Source organism: Equus przewalskii, chromosome 6 (assembly GCF_037783145.1).
Source record: "Equus przewalskii isolate Varuska chromosome 6, EquPr2, whole genome shotgun sequence".
NCBI lineage: Eukaryota > Metazoa > Chordata > Mammalia > Perissodactyla > Equidae > Equus > Equus przewalskii.
The window spans coordinates 10,762,092-10,786,448 of NC_091836.1; the positions used below are offsets into that span (position 1 = coordinate 10,762,092).

Sequence of the window (24,357 nt, forward strand, 5' to 3'; positions counted from 1 at the left end):
CTCAGTTTCTTACTTTCCCTTCTTTGCCTCCAACCTAATCAATCAGTAATCTTATTGATTTTATCTCCAATCAGATTGTTACCTCCTCAGTCATGACTAATCTTTGCCTTTATTACAGCTTTAGACTCTTGAGTAGTCTTTATTTTCCTTTTGTCTTGTTCCAAATGGTACTGCAGCCAGAGTGATCTTGCTAAAGCTTATATTGCTTTCCTTTCAAAGTCATACCAATTTAGCATGACATACTAGGCATTGCATCTTTGATCGCTTGCTCACTTGCCCAGCCTTACCTCTCCTCACCTCTCTCCCTCACTCTCTGAGCTCCTGACAACTTTCATCTGCCAAGCACACCATGCTGTCTTTCTTTTCCAGGTCTTCGTATATTTTCTTCCCTTTGCCTAGAATATCTTTCCATCCCTACTCAGAGCTTTGCTGAGCTAACTACTAATGGGCTTTCAGGACTCAGTTTGTGTAGAATTTCATCTGGGAAGCACTTTCTGATGGTCCTAGGCTGAATGAGGGATTCCACTACATGGGAGGGAGCCCATGGGTCCCTGAAATTACTTTTATATCACAATGGATTAAAGTTGCACCCATATTTGCCTTTCTCTTCCACTAGATCTTAAACTCCTTTAAGGCTAGTACAATACCTTGTTCACATTTGTAGCCCTAGCATTTAGCCCTACCAGGTTCTCATTACATGTTTGTTGAATACATGAATGAATGAATAAATTGTCAGATTCCTAGTAGCAGCTTTGGGTTCACTTTAATTGATGAAAAAGGAATCTCTAGTACAACAGATGCAACTGATTACATCACAAATGAAGACCTGGTGTGGAGCACACAGCCAAATTAGCATTTGGTTCATCTCAATTTATATGGAGTGGCATAAGCCAATTTCTGTACCACTTGAACAGTATGTATTTTGTTAAAATATATATATATATATATATATATATATATATATATATATATATATAATAGATGTATAACCATGGTGATGATCTTAGCTTTTTTGAACCTCATTAAGGCCCTTCTAGTTTTCCACTGATTATCCTTATCTAGCTTTAAGAACTATAAACCACGTTCTCATATTCTATTTTAATTTTTAACACTAGAATGGGATAGTTCTTTTTTTCTTTTTAGACGTGAATGAGGTAGGCAGCTAAAACATAAAGCAACAGACTGCACTGAGAAATGAATAGGTTCCAAGACTACAACTACAAACTATCTTAAAGGAAAACCCATTCTCTTTTCATTACCTTACACCTCTGGGTGCCCAAACCTGCATTTAATTCCAGGTTTTAAAGGAGATTTTATGTCTACCCATAATCTGTTCTCATATAGTTTGCCCAGGAGAGGTTAGCTATTTTCAGTTAAAATTGATCTACCTTCATTAGGCTTGTAGCTGAACACAAAGACTAAAGGACACGAATCTCTTAACAGCTCCTGGTAGGCTTGGACTACACATAGCATGCTCATTTTAACTGTGGAGAACATCTAAAAAATATACGTTTTTGACTTTCAGAGAAATCATATTTACAATTTCACAGAACAGAAAATGTTAAACTTCATCGATGTTTAACACCTAAAGTGTTATTTTCAAATCATAGAAATGCTTCTTGCATTCCAAAATATCTCTATGAGGCAATAGAATCATTCTAAATAATTTTGTTTGTGAGAAAGTGTACTCACAAAGATAAATTACGTTTTATCTGAAATGAAGTTAGCATCCATTAAGTTCACATGTCAGATACCCTGAACAAACATGTCTGATTCTTGGACCAGTCCTGGGGTCCTAGTGGTTAAGTTTGGGGCTTTCTGCTTTGGTGGTCCAGGTTCCCTTCCTGGGTGCAGACCTACACCACTCATCTGTCAGTGGCCATGCTGTGGCAGTGGCTCATATACAAAAATCGGAAGATTAGAAGAAGATGTTAGCTCAGGGTGAATCTTCCTCACCAAAAAAAAAAAAAGTCTTATTCTTAAAAATATTTCCAAGATCAACAAATTATTGAATTTGATTGATATTAGACATAGAAAAATTTCCAATTCCTAATTGTTCTTTAGAATTCAACATAATTAGTCTATACTTTTAAACATTTGTTCTATACGCTAAACTGACTCTCTCCTGTGGCCATAAAGGAGAATTAGTATAGTCTACCTCAGGCACTATGCATATCTTTTATAACAAAACCTTAGTAATTAAAGTAAAATATGGGCAAGACACTTCTCAATAATCAATAAAATTAAGAATGTCATAACAGTATCCCTACTTGGTAATATTGTTATATATAGTATATAACAAAATCTACAAAGCAAATTCTATCGAAAATTTTTATATTCCATAGTGAATTTGACTGCTTTGCAAGAGCATGAGGCATAACTTGCAGCCTAATCAAAATATATATGCTGCATTCGATGTATTTCCTGTTACACAAGTTTGAGGTGATGAAAATCCAGTATATATTTATAGAATATAATTGAAAATGTTGGGTTTTTTTACTTTTCCCCACTTTTTAACAAAAAAAAGAAGTGATCCTATGTATGTGCATGGATATTTTAATATTAAAGCAAACAAAAATGTTAATTCCCAAATATTGCTGACAAAGAAAATAAAGGCTTAAACTCTTAGATGTCTTTCTTCCTTGCTTTCTTCCTCTCTTCATTCATTTTTCTCTTCTTCCTTCCTCCTTTTCTTTTCTTTTCTTTTCTTTCCTTCCTTCCTTCTTGTCATTTTTCTTTCTTTCTTTCCTGCAGAAACCCAACATTATAACTATTAGAATTTCCAGAAAAATATGTAAAAATATAAAAGTAGCATTTTATCTTTTCCACTCTCAGTCTAGTCTGCATTTGATTGCTGCTCCAAAGGAGGTTTTCAATAATGTCTTTAAAAGAAATAATTTTCATGGAAAAAATAAAATAGTCTTCTCAGAATTCACTTTTTATTATTGTTTTTCTTTTATAGAATATTCTGGAGCTCTTCCTGGTCTCCCTACTTCATATGCTGCTTTGTTAAGAATTAAGAAGAGTTCATCTTCATCCCTCTTTGGTTCAAAGACCAGACCACGATACAGCAGTCCTTTGTTAGGAACACCGAGCTGGCGAGGGGCAGCTCAACATTATTATTCCCCCAACAATCTTTATCACTCCTCAGATGCCTTCAAACAAGATGGTAAGTGTCAAAGGAAAATTGCACCTGTTGGAGTTAAACAGTCAAGGAAGACTTTATTCAAGACTATTGCAATAAGGGAGAGAGGTTCAAGTCAACTCCTCTAAAACAGAAAGAAAGAGAGTTTTTAAGATCTGGAAAAGTGAAGGACATTAGGAAAGAGGTTGGTCAATGTGATTAGGCCGTGGAGGGGAGGAAAATTTTTCCTTCTTCCTTTCTAAGTTTTTTGGCTGGCCTAATAATTAAATTGACATAAGACAGATTAACAGGAGAAAAACAAATTTAATTTCATACATACAGGACCCCATAAAAATATGATAATCAAAGAAGTGACCAAAGCAGGCAGTTTTTATGCCTTTTAGTCAAGGAAACAATACATTTATGAAGAATGCAAAACACACAAAGGGGTATGGGTGTAGTAAATTAGGGGCAGAGAAGGAATTTATAATTGCAATTTTTCTAAAGTAAATTTTCTAAGAAAAAGGAGGCTAGGGCACTATAGTCAGGAAGGAACCTGTTAGTTTAGTCAAGCTGAAGAAAATATTAATATTAAGGTCATCTTGACCATAAGCTAGTCTTCTGTTCCACGTATCTCTCAAAAAATTTTTGTGTGTTTAATTATTATTTAATTACATCTGATACCCATCCTGATTTAGGACTAAGACTAAATAAATTCATAGACTGAAAGTAAAAATATAAAATTTCTGAAGGACAATTTGACAATGAATATCAAGAGCCTCAAAATAGTCATATCCTTCAATCTCATGGTTTCATTTCTAGAAATATATTCTTCATAAGGAAATAATGCACAATATACACAGATATAAATATACATATAGAATTATTTGTGAGTGGAAAATAAGGAATAATCTTAATTTCCAACACTAAGATATCAGTTAAACTAAGGACTACTATGCAGCTATTAATATTATGTTTGAACAACTTTTTCTATATGTTCTCTAACTGTGTTAGTTTTGGATGTATCAACAAAACAATACAAGGTTACTTAACCGTTAGACAGAAGCATTAGTGCTGATTAACACCATGATCTCTATCAGGCTCTATTGTAGAGCTTATCTCAATAATTCTCTCAACAAATTTGTGAAGTGGATAGTTTTACTGTCTTCTTTGGAAATGGAAACTCAGGGACAGATAAGTATCTTTGACAAGGTTACATTGCTACTAAGTAGTATAGCCAATTTTCATTCACGTATGTACTGATTTTAAGTCCAATACACTTTGGGCTACATTTCAGTTCTTGATGAAAGACTAAACATTCAGGAAACGTTTTGCAAGAATTAAGCTACTTAGAAAGATTCTAGAAACGTCAAATTAGGTTGTGGTGCCAAGCAAAAGCAAACTCATGCCCCAAGATTTTGTCAATTATTTCCATGTGGCCATCATCTCACAGTGTTGCCATTTAAATTTATTTAAGCATGGTGTTAGCTCCCTAAAAATGTTTTATTCTTTTAAAAACTTATACTTAGTATAAATTTTAAAATTCCTGTAATATGTTCTGTGAAAGAAACTGTCAAGAGAATTAGGAAGCAAGCCAAAGACTGGGAGAAAATATTTGCAAAGATGCATCTGATAAGGAACTGTTATCCAAAATATACAAGGAAATTTTTATAACTCAACATAAGAAAACAAATAACCCAATTAAAACATGGGCCAAAAACCTCAACAGATAATTCTTCAAAGAAGATACACAGATAGCAAATAATCATATGAATAAATGAACCACATCATATGTCATCAGGGAAATGCAAATTAAAACAACAATTAGATACCACTACATACCTGTTAGAATGCCCAAAGTCCAGAACACTGAAAACACCAAATGCTGGTGAAGATGTGGAGCTCTCATACGTTCTTGGTGGGAATCCAAAATGGTATAGCCACTTTGGAAGACAGTTTGGTGGTTTCTTACAAAACTAAGTATACTCTTACCATATGATCCAATAATTGCTCTCCTTGGTGTTTTTCCAACGGAGTTGAAAACTTATGTCTACATAGAAACCTGCACATAGATGCTTATAGCAGCTTTATTCATAATTGCCAAATCTTGGAAGCAACCGAGATGTCCTTCAGTAGGTGAGTGGATAAATAAACTGTGGTACATCCAGACAATGGAATATTATTCAGCAATAAAAGGAAATGAGCTGTCAAGCCACTAAAAGACATGGAAGAAATTTAAATGCATATTACTAAGTGAAAGAAGCCAATCTAAAAAGGCTACATGCTGTATGGTTTCAACTATATGACATTCTGGAAAAGGCAAAACTATGAAGACAGTAAAAAGATCAGTGGTTGCCAGGCATGGGGGTTTGAAGGAGAGATGAATAGGCAGAGGACAGAGGATCTTTAGGGCATTGAAAATACTCTGAATGCTATCATAATGATGGATACATGTCATTATACATTTGTCCAAACTCATAAAATGTACGACACCAAGACTGAACCCTAATGTAAACTATGTAATTTGGATGATTATTGATGTGTCAATGTAGGCTCATCTTTAGTTTAAAAAAATGTACCATTCTAAAGAGTGATGTTGATAATAGAGAAAGGTATGCATGTGTTTGGGTGAGGGACATGTAAGAAATCTTTACCTTCCTCTCAATTTTGTTCTAGACCTAAAACTGTTCTTAAAAATATAAAGTCTTTAAATAAATTCCCATTACATTAACTCTAATGTCATATTCATCAAGTAGAGATATATTGGGATTTATGTTCTTTAAGCATCATTATTTTGTGGGATGACACCAAGGTACAATGCACTGAGTGATCAGAACTCTGGGATACTCTTGTATGTGGTATAATTTGACACCAATCAGTGTTCTACTGCTTTGTTCTTTTGTTCCGAATGTAAGATAATGTAACTCACAATCATAAATAAAATACAACTAGAAAATATGAATTAAAACATATGAAAATGATGAAAACAGCAAATATTGGGACATATAATATTGCCAGACCTGAGACTAATTCAAAGAGTCTACTGTAATACTGTAAATGCCTATATACCTGCTGTAGGCTAGTCCCATGTTGGGTAATTAGTGGTCAATGAAAAAGAAACTCTGGTCAGTTACATATTTCCCAGAGTTTCAAAGATTAAAATGAAATAATTATTCAGTAGAAACACAACTATCTCTGACACTAAAATCAGCCAAATTTTTCTGGAGAGTCCTCATTAAGAGTTTATTATTGATGTAATGGCCAATGACCTGAACATTATTCTTATTGTGTACATAAACATAAGTTTCATCAGCTTCAATAAATGCAGATGAAACTCAAGCATCAACAGCAAAATGAGAATTAATTATCTAAAACTTCTTAGTCTCCTTAGTCTTTAATAGACATGCAATCACTTGGGAATCTTGTTAAAATAGACCCTTTTCAACAGAACAAGAGTGGGGCCAGATAATCAGCATTTATAAAAAGTTCCCAGGAGATGCTGATGCTGCTGGTCTGTGGAACATACTTTGAGTAGGAAGGCTCTAGGCTGGGCACCAGTTTGATATATTTTAAATCCTTTCCTGTTTTACTTTAATCCACAGTTAGAGTATCAGGAAGAATGCATAGTCTGAGTATATTCCAAGTAATCTTCCCTAACTATTGTTTTCTCATATGAGTGTTGTTTGAGAGATCTTGGCTAGATGTGATTTTGAGTTTGTTCTCTCTGGCAAGAGCCTGACACATAAGGGACATATAAGGCTTTAGCCTTAATGGAGAGTAAAGCCTGGGTTGACATGCTCTTGTGAAAAATGAGAAAACTAACAGAGTCTGAAGAGAAAATCATCCCACGCCTGCTCAGAGTTAAGCCCAGAAGTACCCTAAATAAAACTAAGATTTTTCTGAGAAATGTAAAAATCCAGATTGCAGAGTAATTTGGGAAAGCAATTCCACATCTGTATATACAACCTCGAGAAATTTTCCCACACAGACACAAGGAAATATAAAAGTATGTTCACTGAAATATGTGTTTAATATCAAAACACTGGAAACAACTCAAATATCCATTAGAAGGGGAATAGATACATAGATTGCAGTTTTTCATCCACTGGCAAATCAAAGCTGTTGAAGTGGATAGACTATATCTTTATGAAACAAAATAAGTATACCTCAAAATATAATGGTTAGTGAAGAAAAGTTATAGAATATTACGTATATATGATATCATTTATGTAAAAAAATTAAAATTACAGTAATATATATTATCTATGGATACATATATGTGGTACAATTTTAAAACATGAACTTGAGACAGCAAGTTGATTATGGTGCTTATGTCTGAGGACAAAGGGAGAATGAGAGCAGAGAAATGGTACCAGAATAGGGAAGATTGATGCCCTCTACTGTGTGATATTTTATTTCTTAAAATAAAGAATTTGCCCAATATGATGACATCTATAGTAGGTAGAATCTAAAATGATTCACAATGATTCCTACCTCCTGGTATTTACAGTGTAATCTCTTCTCCTCCATGTGGACTGAAGTTAGTAACCTGCTTCTGGAGAACAGATTATGGCAAAGTAGAGGAACGTGACTTCCAACATTGGGTTACAAAAGAATCTGGCTTCCATCTGACTTCCACTCAAAGAAGAATGCATAATCAGGACCTGAATAAACAAATCATGACTAACTCCAGGGATTAGCTGCTTAGAAAAGAATTCCAACCTGTTGAGATGATCACAAGGTACTACAGAAAATTAAAATAGATGAAACTTATGAAGAAAATCTTAAAATCATGAACTTGTAAGAAGAATCCTCTATAGAAAGTGTAGAAGTATGGTAAGGACATCAACTAAATGAACAAAAGTTATATGTGTATTATCTCACAGTCTCTGTGGGTCAGGAAACCAGATGTGGCTTAACTGGATCCGCTGGCTCTGTGCCATTCACAAGGTGGGATTATAGTATCATCCCAAGACTCAAATGGGTACAGATCCACTTGTAAGCTCACTCACCTTGCATGATTGTTGGTAGGATTCAGTTGCAGAGCTGTTGGACTGAGGGCCTCAATTACTCATGGGCTGTTGGCCAGAGCCCCTTCTCAGTGGGCCTCTCCATAGGGTAGCTCACAACATGGTAGCTGACTTCCAACAGCAGGAGCAAGCCAGAGCAAGAGAAAGCAAATAAGATGGCTTCAATAGTCAGTCACCGATACTTGATTAAGGTAAGGAGGTGGAGACAGTGGATGAATAAAAATTTTTAGACTAGGCTCATAAAGAGGAGAAGAGAAGTGGATCAATATCTGGAAGGGAGGATGTTGCTCACTGGAGTGCAGCAACAGAGAAGTCCTCAGAAACTATTTTGCTTTCAGCCTGATATTGTTATTTTGGGTAATAACTATGATCACTTCAAATTGTGTGAGTGCAAATATTCCACCAAACAAGAGATATTATCTAGTTTTTAAAAATCTGAATTGTTACTAATTACTCTAAAGTAGTTGTTTGAATACAAGGATGTCATTTAATTGAATTTAAAAATTGACTAAGGTTTAAATTGGAAATCCTCATGGCAATATAGATTAATTGAAAGCCCTTATGAGCAGCACCTCAAACACCTGCAAACCATATACTGTTTCTGGATTTTGCAAGGTACGCAAGGGTTATTAACCACTGCTGACACTATTCCTGTTCCTCCCTTTATAAATGAACAGCCAATAAATTGGTCTTTGACTTCATCTCTTTTAGTTGTGGTGGTGGTTTTAGTAGGAGTAAACTTAATTAAGTATGGAGTGCATTTCATTCTTCTGTTTGTGATGAGATGGTTAGGTTAAGATATTTTATCTTCCTTGCACAGAGGCAGTCTGGATTAGGAGTGATTCCGACTAGAAAGTTCAGATTCTTACTAGGGGAGCCTGTTCCTGTTATTGAGAGACTACAAATGCTACCTCAGATGGAAAAAGGGCGGTTCTTAGAAGAAATTGAAGCAAATTATTTCTTACTAAATTTAAGCATATAATTTTGGGTCTCTTTGATTCCCTGAATGATAAGCACAACCTGCAATTAATCTAACACTCTGACTCAACTCAGCCTTTGGAGTTTCTACCACTGGCTTCTGATATTTGGAAGATTCTTGCAACCTACCAAATTTTCTGCCTCATATCCTCAGTACCTTTGGCTGAATTTCATTGTTGACTTAGCTTATTTCCAGAATTGGCTTAGCACATGGGCAATGGCATCATGACTCAAAGCAATCTCTGTGTTGATAATTTTGTATTGTTTCCTCAAAATACCCTTTGCTGATAAATCGTTTTGGAGGACCTAATACAAAATTTAAATGATCTTTTAGGAGAATGAGAATTCCCTCTGGGAGGGGGAAAAGGTATTTCACTTGGATGATATACTCCTATATAAATCAGGTCACTCCAATTTCTCTCAGTTTGAAAATAGAGTCCATATTCTAACAGAAGCCTTACAATTTCATGACTATTCATTGAAACTTTATGATTTTATTCTTTTATTGTGTTCTGAATTTTTAGAGAGATTGTTATTGTTTTATTTTAGTATGCTTTTCTCTCCAGTTTAACTGCTTAATATGCCATTTGAACAAAGACTATCTCAGATACTCTTTATCCTCTTTCAGCTTAACAAATATTGTTAAATAAGGAGGCATCTACTTGGGGAATTTGAAATCTGAATTTAGGCTGAATTCCACACCATGATAGAATATTTGCCTGAACGTTTTTTAACTAAACGGTGTATTTTGGATTACAAATGAAAAGGGGGAAAGAGAAATGTCCTCCCTCTGCTGACAGGGTATCCTGGTGGTTGGGCATCTTCTGAATGTTATGTGAGGTTGGTACTCTTTGATCATTCTCATACATAATAGCATCTCTCAATGATCTGACCTCTTTTATAGCTACCTTAGAAAAAGACAAAACATCTATTAGCTTCTCAATTTATATTATGTGCACAACATAATGCCACTATCCAGGACACATTCATCACAATGCTTTTTAATGAGTAATGCTCTTCAATTCTTAGCAATCCTTGAAAGTTTTATAATGACAGTTTTACACTTGTTTAACTTTTATAGAGAAACTTAATTTCAATATTGAAAGGCAAATTAAAGTTAAAGAAAGGTTTGGATATTTTCTTTAAGAATCCATCTTGGATGCTCACGTGGTGTGAAAAGTTTTTCTCACATTGTAATTGTGAATGTCATTATAAAATGCAATTTCTAATTAAACATTTCAAAATTTCTGGAAATTTTCGCATAAAATATATTAATGATCATTAAAAGTACATTTATTTTAATTGCACTGGACATGATAGGTTGCTATCTCCTCTAGATTATATTACTAATAAGCTTAGTTCATGTTACATGAATAAGCTAGACAAGGCCATAAATCAGAGCTAACCAACAGGAGGAGAGAGTTGGGGTCTGCCTTTAGACCTAATCTTTGAGAAAAATGGTCACAGAAGTAATTGCTTTAAAAAGATTTAAGCCTGAAAGATAAGTTTAGAATCTAGGGAGGCGTTATAATGTCAGGTCACGATCCAGGAAACAATTGAAAACATAATGATCCAATGCCAAGATGCATGTCTTCCTTAGAGAATCTAGCTGTAGGAGTCTCAGATTAAGTGATACCTAAAACATCTTGGCAGGAAGATGGTTAGTATCTGGGTAGTCTACCAATAAGTGGCAGAAATTCCAAAAAGAGGTTAGAGAGGGTGAGAGATCAGCTTGATCCTAGGACGGGACTCAAGGAACCATTTATTACAATGGTTACAAGGTTACAAGGGAAACCATTGTCTCCATAAACAAAATAATATACCTATGCTTCAAGAAGCCTCACTGGGAGAAAGGCAGTTGGGCCCCAGAGTCATCATTTCACAGGAAAACTTCCTCTTCCTGTTCAAGCACCTCTCATGAAAGACTACTGCCAACGCCATGCTGACTTTAGGCAGCTATTTTTTCTTGTTTATTGCTCTCATCTGATTCTAAGAAGGGGTGGAACCTCCCCCTCAGAAGTGCTACAGAAATTTGTGGAGTAGTTTTGGTTGTCTCAGTAACTCAAGGATGCTGCTTTAATTTAGAGTGGAGACCAGGAATGCTCAATGACCTATATTTATAACGCACAGCACTCTTAAATGTCCTGCCAGATATTCACATGACTGAAAGTTCTCCTTGTAATTTTCTTAGACAAGAGTCTAAACTCTGCATTTTATTACATACAAGGTATTTTTGAAATATAAAGGATATGTCAATGCAAACATTGTGTAAATTGCAGCAAGATTATATTTAGTTTTGTTAAGAACTTTACCAGGAGTTGTGGACCATTGAGAAAATCTCATCACCTAACACTGATGCCACTCATAATATTTGAGTCACCAATACCACACTGGGAGAAGTTTGCATTTGTAGCTGCTACAGTCATGGGGATTATACAAACAAAAACAACTTTGATTATGTCTTTGCGTCTTCTATTATAATTGTTCCTGAGAATTTACATATTGAATTCAATACTATTTTATGGTGTTACTTCTCTTTTATTTGTCCTTTCATTAAATTTAAAAAATTGCATATAGGTAGGTTAGAATATCCATTAATTTAAGAATAATAGAAAGGAAATTATAAAATATTTATTAAAAGATTTAAAAACCACTAACCTAACGTGGATGTTCAGCACTTTTTCCTCAGTTCTTCAGTTTTCCTGGGCTTGCTGAGGCAAGAATGGATGGGTTGTTACTAAGGCTCAGGGATAATAAAAAGGAAAAGGAGGGAGAGAAATACACATGTAAATATGGTTTTGTGATTTACAAGTATGATTTAAACATCTCCAATTTATGTCACTCTGTACAGTTGCCTCCAAACCTAGCCCCTGGCTTGCCTCCATAGCTGAAACCATTTCTCCCAAATAACTTGGATGATCCCAGAGTATATCTTGTTTTCCCGATATAAACCTTAGAGAAAACTTTCCAGAGAAATTCAGGAGTTACCTTTCTCACATGTCTACCTTCCACATTTTAGTTAATTGTTTAAAGACCTATTGTTTCCATGGATGAAAACTCACTGGAAAGAGTATATGTTCCCCTCAAAGAAGACTCTGTCCTCTACTCAAATGACTGAGCCATAACTTGCTATGTGGTTGCCTTGTAGAGGGTAAGATCAATACCCCTACTTCACAAAACTGGTTTAAATGTGGAGACGAATAATGCTACACATACACCAAAGGGGTATGAAAAGATTTATTATTCATACCATGAGACTTTCTGATGAAAGCAGGATAAGCTGGCCTGAAAATGGCTCAAGCAAGGAATGGGAAGGAATGGGTAGCTTTGGTTTTTATTGTGGTTGGAGACTGGGTTGGGGTGAAAGTTTCTATTTGGGCTGAGGTTTGTGTGGTGTGAACTTTCCCATCTGAATCAAGGGAGGGATGCATATTAGCTCTTCAGCCTGACTTATCAGCTTTCCCTAAGGTGAGGCAAAAGGGAAAATGTGACTGGTGGGGCTTGAAAGCCTTCAGCGGTCAAACATCAAAAATAGAGTCAGACTCTTGATTACATGACTGTATAGAGAAAGTCAACCATATGAAAATACAAAACAAAACGCACAGCATCCATATAACATAAAAGTCTAAATAATACCACTGGATCGTCTAGAAGGGTTAACAAAATAGGATTTAGGAATAGAGACGTAAGCTGAAAATCCATTTTCAGATATGGACACATGAAGAAGGACTGCTGCTCAAGGATTAAGTGAAAAACCAGTTGTAAAACTTAAGCATTATAACTGATAAAGCTAGATATAAGGTTGAATGGTTGAATATCTCCTGTCATAGGCCCTAGGCCTGGGAATATGCTTGACTAGATAGTAATCAAGGGGCCTGAACTGGGGAGGAAGACTATAAGTGGGGCTCTCTACTGTAATGATGTGTATTTCAGTGAACATTGCTTCCTAACCAAATTACATTTTCTATAAAAGTTTGGAAATTATTTTCCTTTTAATTATAATCAAGAAATTCTGGATGCTATCACAAAAAATTTCTTAACACAATACATGTACATGTTGCTTTCTTACATCACATTCCATTTGGTTGTTCAATGAATGATTTTCCATATGGAGAGTTTGGGAACCAGATTTGGTCCATCTGATAACTTTGATATCTGTTAGGGCCTCACTGGCATCTGCTGTTCCTTTACTTTCAGCTGGTTGACAAATGAAGAGAGAAAGGATGGAGGCCTATGCATGACTTTTGTGATTAGTTCTGGATTTCACATACATCATTTCAGTCCAGAAGCAAGTCACATTGGAGTTCCAGTCCAGTCATAAGAAAGGCGAAGAAAGTGTTCCAGCATCCCTAGGGAGAGCAAATGGGATTAGTGAGCATCTACTCAGTTTCTGTCACACATGAATAGGCAAAATCAGTCAAATATAACTTTGTACTAATGATGACATGAAAGTTTCACTGTAACTGGTCATTTTGATATTGAGCATAAGTGCTTAAGATATAATTCCTCATTTATTGACTATAGTCAAAATGATGAAAGGCCAATTTATTGGTTATATAAAAATTGTTTTGTTTTAGTAAATTTAAGTTGAAAGTTTAAAAAAAAATTGGTTAATTTCTTACTCTCCATACTTTTCTATCAGTGAAACATAAGATATTCTTAGTAGAACCTTCATATTCTAATCTTAATGGCAATTTCTGTAAATTAAGCAAGTTATTATTGGTGTGATAATCAATTCAATTGTAAGAAAATCTTGAGTAAAATATATTTATTATAGAGCAGAATTGAGTAAACAGCTGTCCTCATCTAGGACAAAAACTCATGTTTTTATAAATTTTAAAACCACCTTTATTTTAAACAATAATTTGTCAAGACTTCACACATCACAAGAAGTGATCAAGGTAAGGCTGGATAAATATTCCAGAGATCTTTGGAAAGGATGCTTTAAATGAATCGGAGATTATCCGTCTAATTCTAAAATTTTTTGACTCCATGATACCATTACAATGAAACTTAAATCAAGCATTTCCATTCTCCCAAACATTATTATTTATAAATGACATTTTTATCCTTTGTTTCTCCTGGAAAGCTCATAAATTTCATAGTTACGGTTTTCTTAAGCACATTTTCTTATAAGTAAAAAAGGTGAGAAAAAATAGTTTAACTGCCTATTCCTATGTAAAAACTACCTCAAAACTTAGCAACTTAAAGCAACAACTTTTATTTTCTCACAGAGACTGTGGGTCTGGAATCTGAGGAGTGGTTTAGGTGGGTCGTTCTGCTTTAAGATTTCTCAGGAGATTTCAGTCAAGCTGTTGATTGTAGCCACATTTTCATTAGAAGGCTTAGCTGGGGGAGGTTCCACTTAAAACTCACTTGTGGTTATTAGTAGGCCTCAGTTTCTTGTTGGCTGTTGACTGGTCAGAGATTTTAATTCCTCAGATTTGGAACACCCCCATAACTTGAAAAAGTGTCCTCAGGATATGACAACTGCCTTCTGAAGAAGTGACTGACAGTAACATTGCTAAGAACAATTTAAAGAACGAAAACATGAAATCAAAGTAGATATGGTAACAGAAGATGATAAGAAGTAAGTATTAGAACTCAGGAAACAAATGGAAGAGAAAAATAAAACCATTAAAGAGTTGAAACTCTCATTATTGATAATATAGAGGCAACTGAAAAGATAAGAATATAGCAACCAAATTTGAAACAGTCTGACAAGTAGGAAAAGAATAAAGATATAAAACTTGTTACAGAGATAATAGAGAAGACATTTTTTTTAAAAAAAGAAAAAGCCAAGGTATGCCAAAGTGGTACGAGGAGAACAGAACAAATGAAGAGAAAATCTTCTTGAAAAAGAAAGTCTTGAATCTGTAAATTATACAACATGACTAACACCAAGACGTATCCAGAAAAAGTCTTGAGATTCAAGGATAAGGAAAGAGTCCAGGCATAAAAAGTAGTCACTTGGGAGTGGGGAAAGTCATCTTGGACTCAGACATCATCATGGTAATGTTATGTGTGTTCAGAGAGTGGAAGAATATCTACAAAGTCATTAGTGAAATTGATAGTGAACACCTAATTTGATACCTAGCCAAGTTGTCTTTCAATTATAAAGACAACAAACAGATATTCTTCACCATGTAACAAGGAATATAGCACATACGATCTTTTTATTGAGAAAGGATAAGAAACTTAGAAATGGAAAACCATAGTGAGGAGAGACAAGTGTTTAATCTCATAATAAGATGGCTTATGAATAATAAACTATGTGAACTGTGACTAACAAACAAAACTGTGAAAATCTAAGAAGTAAACTTCAGGGAAGTGAGAGAAACTATCTTAATTTAATTATTCTTTGTAGCAGATACTCACCAGACCATTTCTAAATTGAAACAACCCTCTTCTGAAGAAGGGGCCCTCTTGAGGTATGAACCTGATATTTCACAGACAATAACCTCTAGCATTTTAGGTTCAGCCAACTACAAATATCTTGTAGTCTGTTAATAAAAAGTCTGGTAAAAAAAAACACTCAAAAACATAACTCCTGGGAAAAATTAACATTGTGTTTGATGGCATCTGCCTGCTGCGCAGGTCACTCAAAAGTTTTATCTGGTTAAAGATTTTGATTTATTGGTTATCAAGATCTTTGTGATGATTTAGTGTCATATAAGTTTTGAAGTGCATCTCCACAAGTTATGGATTCCATCAAGCCAAAAACTGAAAAATGTAAAGACATTGCTTTAAGTAATGCATCTTCATTATCAATAGATAGAGTTCAGTACTGCAGGATAATGAATCAAACTGTCTGTCTGAGATTACCTGTCATAATACCTTCTTGATATGAAGCTTTGAAAATCAATCTATTCAGAGATAAAATCATCATTGATTACCCTTTGCAGGGGACTGAGAAGCTCTACATAGACTCATGCTCTTTCACTCCTTATAATAAACTTAATTTCTAAGAGAGAAAGGAAAGAGAGAGAGAGAGCAAGAGAGCAGGCTCAAGTGAGCACATGCTAAGATGCTTTGGAAAGTGACAATGAACACAGAGAGATACCTGACAAAGTACAGGCAGTAATAATGGAATACATGTTGTTGAATCTAGTACCTTATTTTTCAGCCTGTAATTTACTAGATTTTACCCCTCTGCTTTTCTCCAGCCTGGCAACACTTTCTTTCTCTTGACCTGTTTTGACAATTTCAGAACATAAGATTTTGGACCATAAGAACCTTAGTTAAAATCAACAATTTCTATGTGGCTAATTTTTCAGAAGTCTCCTCTCAGAACCTCAGAGTTTTCATCTTTGAACTAGAATTAATTATAAAATTCAACTCAGAGAATTAAATACTAATATATACAAAAGTGCGTTATGAAAGTTATAAGTTTAATAATAATAATAATTATGATTATAAGTGATAGTAATAGGAGTAGTAATAGTAGCGGTAGTGATAATCAGGTTCTAGAGTCCTACAGCCCTACATTTGTATCCTAGGTCTGTCACATATTTGCTATATAACTGTATAAATAATTAATTGTAACTTCTCTTTCATCATCTATAAAATGGGATTAATTTTAGTCACATGATGGTGTGAGTGTTGTTTGATATACTGCATGTAAATTATTTAGTATAATGTCTGGAAGATAGTAATTATACTACAAGTAAATGTTAGTTTTTATTATTATTAATTAATACTTATGAGTACTTGTGATGTTCTAAGTATTTATAAATGTTGATGTTGATCAGTCCTCATAATAGTTCTGTAAAGCAGACATTATTATCCACAATTAATAAATGAAGCAGCAAAGAATAAAAATAGTTGGCTAAAGGCTAGAAAATGATGATGGTACCAGAATTTGAACCCATGTGTCTTACTCTAGTGCTCAAGAGTTTTGTAATGTATGCAAATATGTATATTTATTAAATGCTAGGGGCCAGCCTGGTGGCACAGCCGTTAAGTTCGCATGTTCCGAGGCTCAGAGGCCCAGGGTTCGCTGGTTTGGATCCCGGGTGCGGACATGGCACCACTTGACACGCCATGCTGTAGTAGGCATCCCATGTATAAAGTAGAGGAAGATGGGCAGGGATGTTAGTTCAGGGCCAGGCTTCCTAAGCAAAAAAGAGGAGGACTGGCAGTAGTTAGCTCAGGGCTAATCTTCCACAAAAAAAAAAATTAATTTTATGCATCATAGGTATTTATGGTATTAATTTAAATAATCATACAAGCATACCTCAGAGATACTGTGGGTCTGGTTCCAGACCACCACAATACAGAGGGCATGGAAATAAAGCTTGTCATATGAAATTTTTGGTTTCCCAGTGCATATAAAATTTATGTTTACGCTATACTGTAGTCTATTAAGTGTGCAATAACATTGTCTAAAAAAAAGGTACACTCTTTAATTAAAAAATACTTTATTGCCAGAAAAATGCTAACCATCATCTGAACCTGCAGTGAGTTGTAATCATTTTGCTGGTGGAGAGTTTTGCCTCGATGTTGGTGGCTGCTGAGTGATCAGAGTGATGGTTGCTGAAAGTTGGAGTGGATGTGGCAATTTCTTAATATAAGACAACATGAAGTTTGCTGCATCAATTGACTCTTCCTTTCATGAGCGATTTCTCTGTTGCATCTGATGCTGTTTGATAGCATTTTACCCACAGTAGAACCTCTTTCAAAATGGGAGTCAGTCCTCTCAAACCCTGCAGCTGCTTTATCAGCTAAGTTGATGTAACGTTCCAAATCCTTTGTTGTCATTTCAACAATCTGCACTGCATCTTCACCAGGAGTAGATTCCATCTCAAGAAACCACTTTCTTTGCTCATCCGTAAGAAGCAACTCCTCATCCATTAAAGTTTTATCATGTGATTGCAGCAATTCAGTCACATCTTCAGACTGCACTTCTAATTCTAGTCCTCTTGCCATTCCTACCACATCTTCAGTTCTTCCTCCACTGCAGTCTTGACCTCTTCAAAGTCATCCATGAGGTTTGGAATAAGCTTCTTCCAAACTCCTATTAATGTTGATATTTTGACCTCTTCCTATGATTCACAAATGTTCTTAATGGCATCTAGAATGGTGAATCCTTTCCAGAAGGTTTTTCAATTTATTTTGCCCAGATCCATCAGAGGAATCACCACTATAGCCTCCTAATCTATAGCCTTACAAAACACAGTTCTTAAATAATAAGTCAGGCAAGTCAAAATTACTCCTTGATCCATGGGCTACGGAATGGATGTTATGTCTGCAGCATGAAAATAGCATTAATCTCATTGTACATCTCCATCGGAGTTCTTGGGTGACTAGATGCATTGTCAATGAGCAGTCGTATTTTGAAAGGAATCTTTTTTTCTGAGTAGTAGTTCTCAACACTGGGCTTAAAATATTCAGTCAACTATGTTGTAAATAGATGTGCTGTCATCCAGGCCTTGTTATTCTATTTATAGAGCACAGGGAGAGTAGATTTTGCATAATTCCTAAGGGCCCTAGAATTTCAGAATAGCAAATGAAGATTGGCTTCAATTTAAAGTCACCAGCTGCATTAATCCCAAACAAGAGTCAGCCTGTCCTTTGAAGCTTTGAAGCCAGGCATTGACTTCCCCTCTGTGGCTATGGAAGTCCTAGATGACATCTTCTTCCAATATCAGGCTCCATCTACATTGAAAAATCTGTTGCTCAGTGTAGCCACCTACATTAATTCTCTTAGCTGGATCTTCTGGATAACTTGCTGCAGCTTCTACATCAGCCCTTGCTGTTTCACCTGCACTTTTAAGTTATGAAGATGGCTTCTTTCCTTAAACCTCATGAAACAACCTCTACCAGCTTCAAACTTTTCTTCTGCAGCTTCCTCACTTCTCTCAGCCTTCATAGGATTAAAGATAGTTAGGGCCTTGCTCTGGATTAGGCTTTGGCTTAAGGGAATGTTGTGGTTGGTTTGATATTTTATTCAAACCACTAGAATTTTCCCCTTATCAGCAATAAAGCTATTTCACTTTCTCATCATTTATGGCTTCCCTGGAGCAGCCATTTTAATTTCCTTCAAGAGACTTTTCCTTTGCATTAACCACTTGGCTAACTGTTTGGTGCAAGAGGCCTAGCTTTCAGCCTATTTTGGCTTTCAACATGCCTTCGTCACTAAATTTAATCATTTCTAGCTTTTGATTAAAGTGAGAGATGCGCGACTCTTCCTTTCATTTGAACACTTAGAGGCCATTGGAGGGTTAATTGACCTAATTTCAATATTGAGGTGTCTCAGGGAATAGGGAGGCCTGAGGAGAGGGAGACAGATGAGGGAATGGCTGGTTGGTGGAGCATTCAAAATACATACAACATTTATTGATTAAGTTTGCCATCTTACATAGGCACAGTTCATGGAGTCCCAAAACAATTAGAATAGTAGCATCAAAGATCACTGATCACAGGCCATCATAACAAGTATAATAATAATTAAAAAGTTTGAAATATAGCAAGAATTACCAAAATGTGACACAGAGACACCAAGTGAGCAAATGCTGTTGGAAAAATGGCACCAATAGACTTGTTCAATACAGGGTGGCCACAAAACTTTAATTTGTGAAAAATGCAATATCTGTGAAGCACAGTAAAGCAAAGCACAATAAAATATACCTGTATTTTTAATGTGTAAAGACCAGAGGGATTATTTTTTCATGATTTGATTGTGCAGTTTAATTCTAAAGGAGAATTTGACAAGGTTTCATGTACTTTTCCACATGTTTATAAATTCCTTGTGATGCAACAACAAATACAATATTATGTCAATAATTTTGTCTTGATTTATCAAATCTCTTACTTTATAACTTAGTGTAAAGAAACACATTTCAGTTATTTTCATGTAATTTTTTTTGTTGTAGCTTAAGAAAAAGAACCTCAGCTAGGTTATCAAGGACTCAAAAAAAAAAAAAAAAAACTTGTCAGTGCCTACCCATTGTGAGTGCTCAGGTTTTATTGGCCAAATATTTAGAATACCATGAACACTTTTGTTTTTCTTTGTCCAAAAGAATGCACAGGTAATATGTTTAAAGAGAGCAAATCAATTTACTCTAGACCCATTGTTCTAAATATGGAGGAATACATCTTTTTCAGTAATAATTTTTTAAAGCTTGAGTTTCTTGGGGCATTCATTCTTGCATTTCTTTCCTGATATTTTCTTGTGGTTATCCACAGAGGATGAAAACCTCCAAGTGTTTAGTACAACATTGGAAATATGTCTTTCCTAAAATCTTCCCTCTTCGTTTTTATAAGGCGGTCGTTTCAAATGAGAATGATTTTGACCCCAGGGGACATTTAACAATGTCTGGAGACATTTTTGACTCTTACTCTTCTACTCTTTGGGGAGGTATGTTACTGGAATCTAGTGAGTAGAGGCCAGGAGTAAGGGTAAACATCTTACAATGCACAGGATAGTCTTCATAACAAAGAATACTATCCCAAAATGTCACTTGTGCCAAAGTTCAGAAGCTCCATCTAAGGTTATCATGGAATCACATTTATAATTAATAAAAATAAAGCAAAGGGGGCTGGCCCCGTGGCCGAGTGGTTAAGTTCGCGCACTCCACTGCAGGCGGCCCAGTGTTTCGTTGGTTCGAATCCTGGGCGTGGACATGGCACTGCTCATCAAACCATGCTGAGGCAGCGTCCCACGTGCCACAACTAGAAGGATCCACAACGAAGAATATACAACTATGTACTGGGGGGCTTTGGGGAGAAAAAGGAAAAAATAAAATCTTAAAAAAAATAAAAAATAAAAAATAAAAATAAAAATAAAGCAAAAAGTTTTACTTTTTCTTAAATTCACAATTCAGGATGCTATATATCCTAGGTATGCATATACTTCTGTAAATTCTTATGCTGCTGCAGGCTTACAGGATGTATATTCCCCCTGCACATTTTCTCATCATTTCTCCAGTAGAATTATCTTAAAACTCCTTAAGTCCAAGCTGATATTTGAGGCCCATTTTTATTTCTACTTTTCTGTGAAATTTTAATTAGTTTAAAATTACCCTTATCATAGGATTTCTCTGAAATTCTAATTTGCTAATTAAGATAGACTCTAGTATCTGCATATATTAGGCACTTAACAAATTTAAATGCTCTTACCTCTTGGCTTCCTTTAATGCCTTTTCTCTTCTGATCTCCTTATTACTTTATTTACCTACTGGTGAACACTTAGTTGCAGTTTTGACATTTTTATTCGGTTATTTGACTTTTTTTGAAAATATGCCTCATTTATTCCACAAGAATATATTTATTTGCATTACATCATTTTTCCCTTACACTCGAGCATCATTGGCACTAAATAGTGCTTGACTGAATGAATGAAGAAAGGAATATGTGAAGAACGCATGAGGACAAATGTTTTCATATCTTTAGTACCCAAGTAGTAACACAATATGAATTCATGACTTTTTCTTTACTGTACATTATTTTTAACATTCTAAGATTTTACAAAGTTTTAGGTTTTAAAAAAAATCTTTGTTTAATATTATTTTCCTTAGCTCTTCTTTAGATGAATACAATGATATATATATTTTAAAATGTGCAATACCAATGTTTGAGATGTTTGTTTTTCCATTATATATATCATATTTTTAACAGCAGCCTTAGTCAATCACACAAAAAATTTCTGTTTAGGTCTCTGCAACTTACTAAAACAACATAATTTGCTAGCTATGTCCTTCATTTGGTAATTTGTCTGATGATTACAAGGAAAGAGCAGGAGAATTTTGAATATAAAGTGGAGAAAAAACAAAATGTCTTGATATTTTGAGAAACTAAACCGTGTCGTTTTTGGTCCTTACAGAAAGTGTGGACTATGGGCCAGTATTTGTACAAGAACCAGACGATATAATTTTCCCAGCTGATTCTGACGAGAAGAAAGTAGCACTGAACTGTGAAGTTCGTGGCAATCCAGCTCCCAATTACAGGTAGAAATTCAATATTAATCATTTTTCTTGTCTTAAGAATTCCCTTCAATGAGATTCTGACACTCCCAGGGAGCATTATAATGTCTCAAGTAATTTTTACATATTTTTCTTCTGATTTTTCCTAAGATGGCTTCGAAATGGAACAGAAATAGATTTGGAAAGTGATTATCGCTACAGTTTGATAGACGGGACCTTCATTATAAGCAATCCAAGTGAAGCAAAGGATTCTGGTCATTATCAGTGTTTAGCAGTCAACACTTTTGGAAGTATTCTTAGTAGAGAAGCTATACTTCAGTTTGCCTGTGAGTAAAGTATATGTTTTTCTTCTTTATATGTATATAGTGTGTATAAATGTAATTTTAAAGTTTACTTAGGCAAAAACGTAACACTTCAGATTTAAAAATAGTGGTAAAACCTTGGTAAGGACCAGAACTATGCAAACAATATATTTCTTCCTGAGTTATTTTGAAATTCCCTGAAATATATGTCTTCTTCAAATAAGCCCAAGATACTAGTCTGAGAGGTTAAAAATCCTGTTCATGAAAGCAGATAGTTTTAGAATTCAAATATCTTTTGAAACCTAGTAATAAAAAAATAGATTTCTCATTCTTTTTGTCTGCTTTCTAAAATATTGCCTTATCTGCTTTTATTTTTCTACTGTCTATTATAGTCACTTATTGCTACAGACTCTTCTGGACATGAGATAACATATTCTAAAAGTTCTGCTTGTAGTCAGGTAACCAAAGAAATGCCTCTGAAATGCTAATATTTCAGATTCTGACTATAAATTCCCTCCCATGTGTCTCAATTTTTTATTATAAAAAAGATTCCGCATGTAATCATATATATATTCTAGAATGTATACGTTTTCTAAATTAGGTCATATATGTATGTAGTTAACTGTACTTATTTCTTAAAACTCTTGAAAATATTTCACTTATGATAAGGGATTACACCAAATTGAGGGAGGGTACTGGGTGAAAAAAATCTTGGTACTATTTCTTAATACGTAACCCTACTTGAATTTAAATACTTGAGGATCACAATCTCTAAAAAATAGATAGGAAGACCAGGAATCTTCATGTTAATAATGCGTATTTAACTATATTGGCTACACAATTTATCACAAAATGATTTTTAAGTTAAAATTACACCCTGAAGATGGAATAATTGATTTTTTTCTATATAATCTTCCTCACATGTTATTTCTAATTAACTCAGAATCTAGGCACACTATTAGTGGAGTATAAAGGAGAAAAGGAATGATAATGGATGCAGTTTGGAGAATATTGAGCTAGGTTGTAAAAAAAATCTAAATGTTATCTCTTAAAGTAGATTTTGCTAAAGAGTGCAAATAGGTACTTTACATACACCAAATATACCAAGATAGTAGTCTAAATATACTCCTTTTATTTTAGAAAATATTACGTGGTGTCTCATAGAACCTAATACTTTTCAGTATGCACATTAAGAAAAGTAACCTAATAAACAGAGTCAATAACCCTCCTAATGGCTCCTCTGTTCAGTAGAGCACTCTTTTCAAGCCAGATACAGCAAATCCAGAGAACATGATGTACAAATATTACTGGCTCATACCTTTCTCTTTATACTATCTGACACAAGTGCACCAATTAGCAATAGCTTGTATTGTTTTTCCCTCAAACCAGCAGTGGTGGCAAAGTATGCAAAGTTGTCTGCATGCTTCAGAGCAGAAATCTATTTACTAGAAGATCCTAGGTGTTTATATGATGCACTTCCTTCGATTCCTGCCAAGACCAGTCACAGCTGTCAAATACTCACCCCCACCTGGAGTGAGCACATCAGCACCAGCATTTACAGTTCAATGACTGGGCAAAGGAAGCTCTATCTATCTGTCTGTCTGTCTGTCTGTCTGTCTATCTATCTATCTAATCTATTCAGCATCAAGCTGTCCTGAACTTAGTGTAGAGCAATATTTGCTTTATTTTTAACTTAAACATTATGGTAGACATACACATGCATTCACTGGTAACACCTTATGACTCTCTCTCTTCCCACTCTCACCCCACCTGATTCAGCACTGTGTTCTGGAGGCCAAATGTGTGCATAAGAGCCCATAAGCGCCTGGTTGAAGCAGTCAGTCACTTACATAAGGAAGGTCACTTCTGCCTCAAAATTACTCCTCTACCTAGATGCCTTTATGTCTATATTGAGGATATGAAAAAATGGATCCTTTAGCTTTAGTTTTATCTTGTTTCCAGGTGATCTTTGAGAAAAAAATGCACATATAGCTGGTAAA

The 24,357-nt window shown here is 34.9% G+C and overlaps 1 protein-coding gene across 2 annotated transcripts in view; it reads left to right on the forward strand.

The window, feature by feature from the left end:
- The window catches only part of CNTN5 (contactin 5), a 1,129,093-nt gene that overhangs the window by 686,898 nt on the left and 417,838 nt on the right, over positions 1-24,357 (forward strand). For both annotated transcript variants that reach the window (XM_070623012.1, XM_070623013.1), the window contains 3 exons: positions 2,963-3,169; positions 21,956-22,079; positions 22,206-22,381. In XM_070623012.1, the coding sequence (XP_070479113.1) occupies positions 2,963-3,169; positions 21,956-22,079; positions 22,206-22,381 (507 nt within the window). The remainder of the gene's footprint in view (positions 1-2,962; positions 3,170-21,955; positions 22,080-22,205; positions 22,382-24,357) is intronic.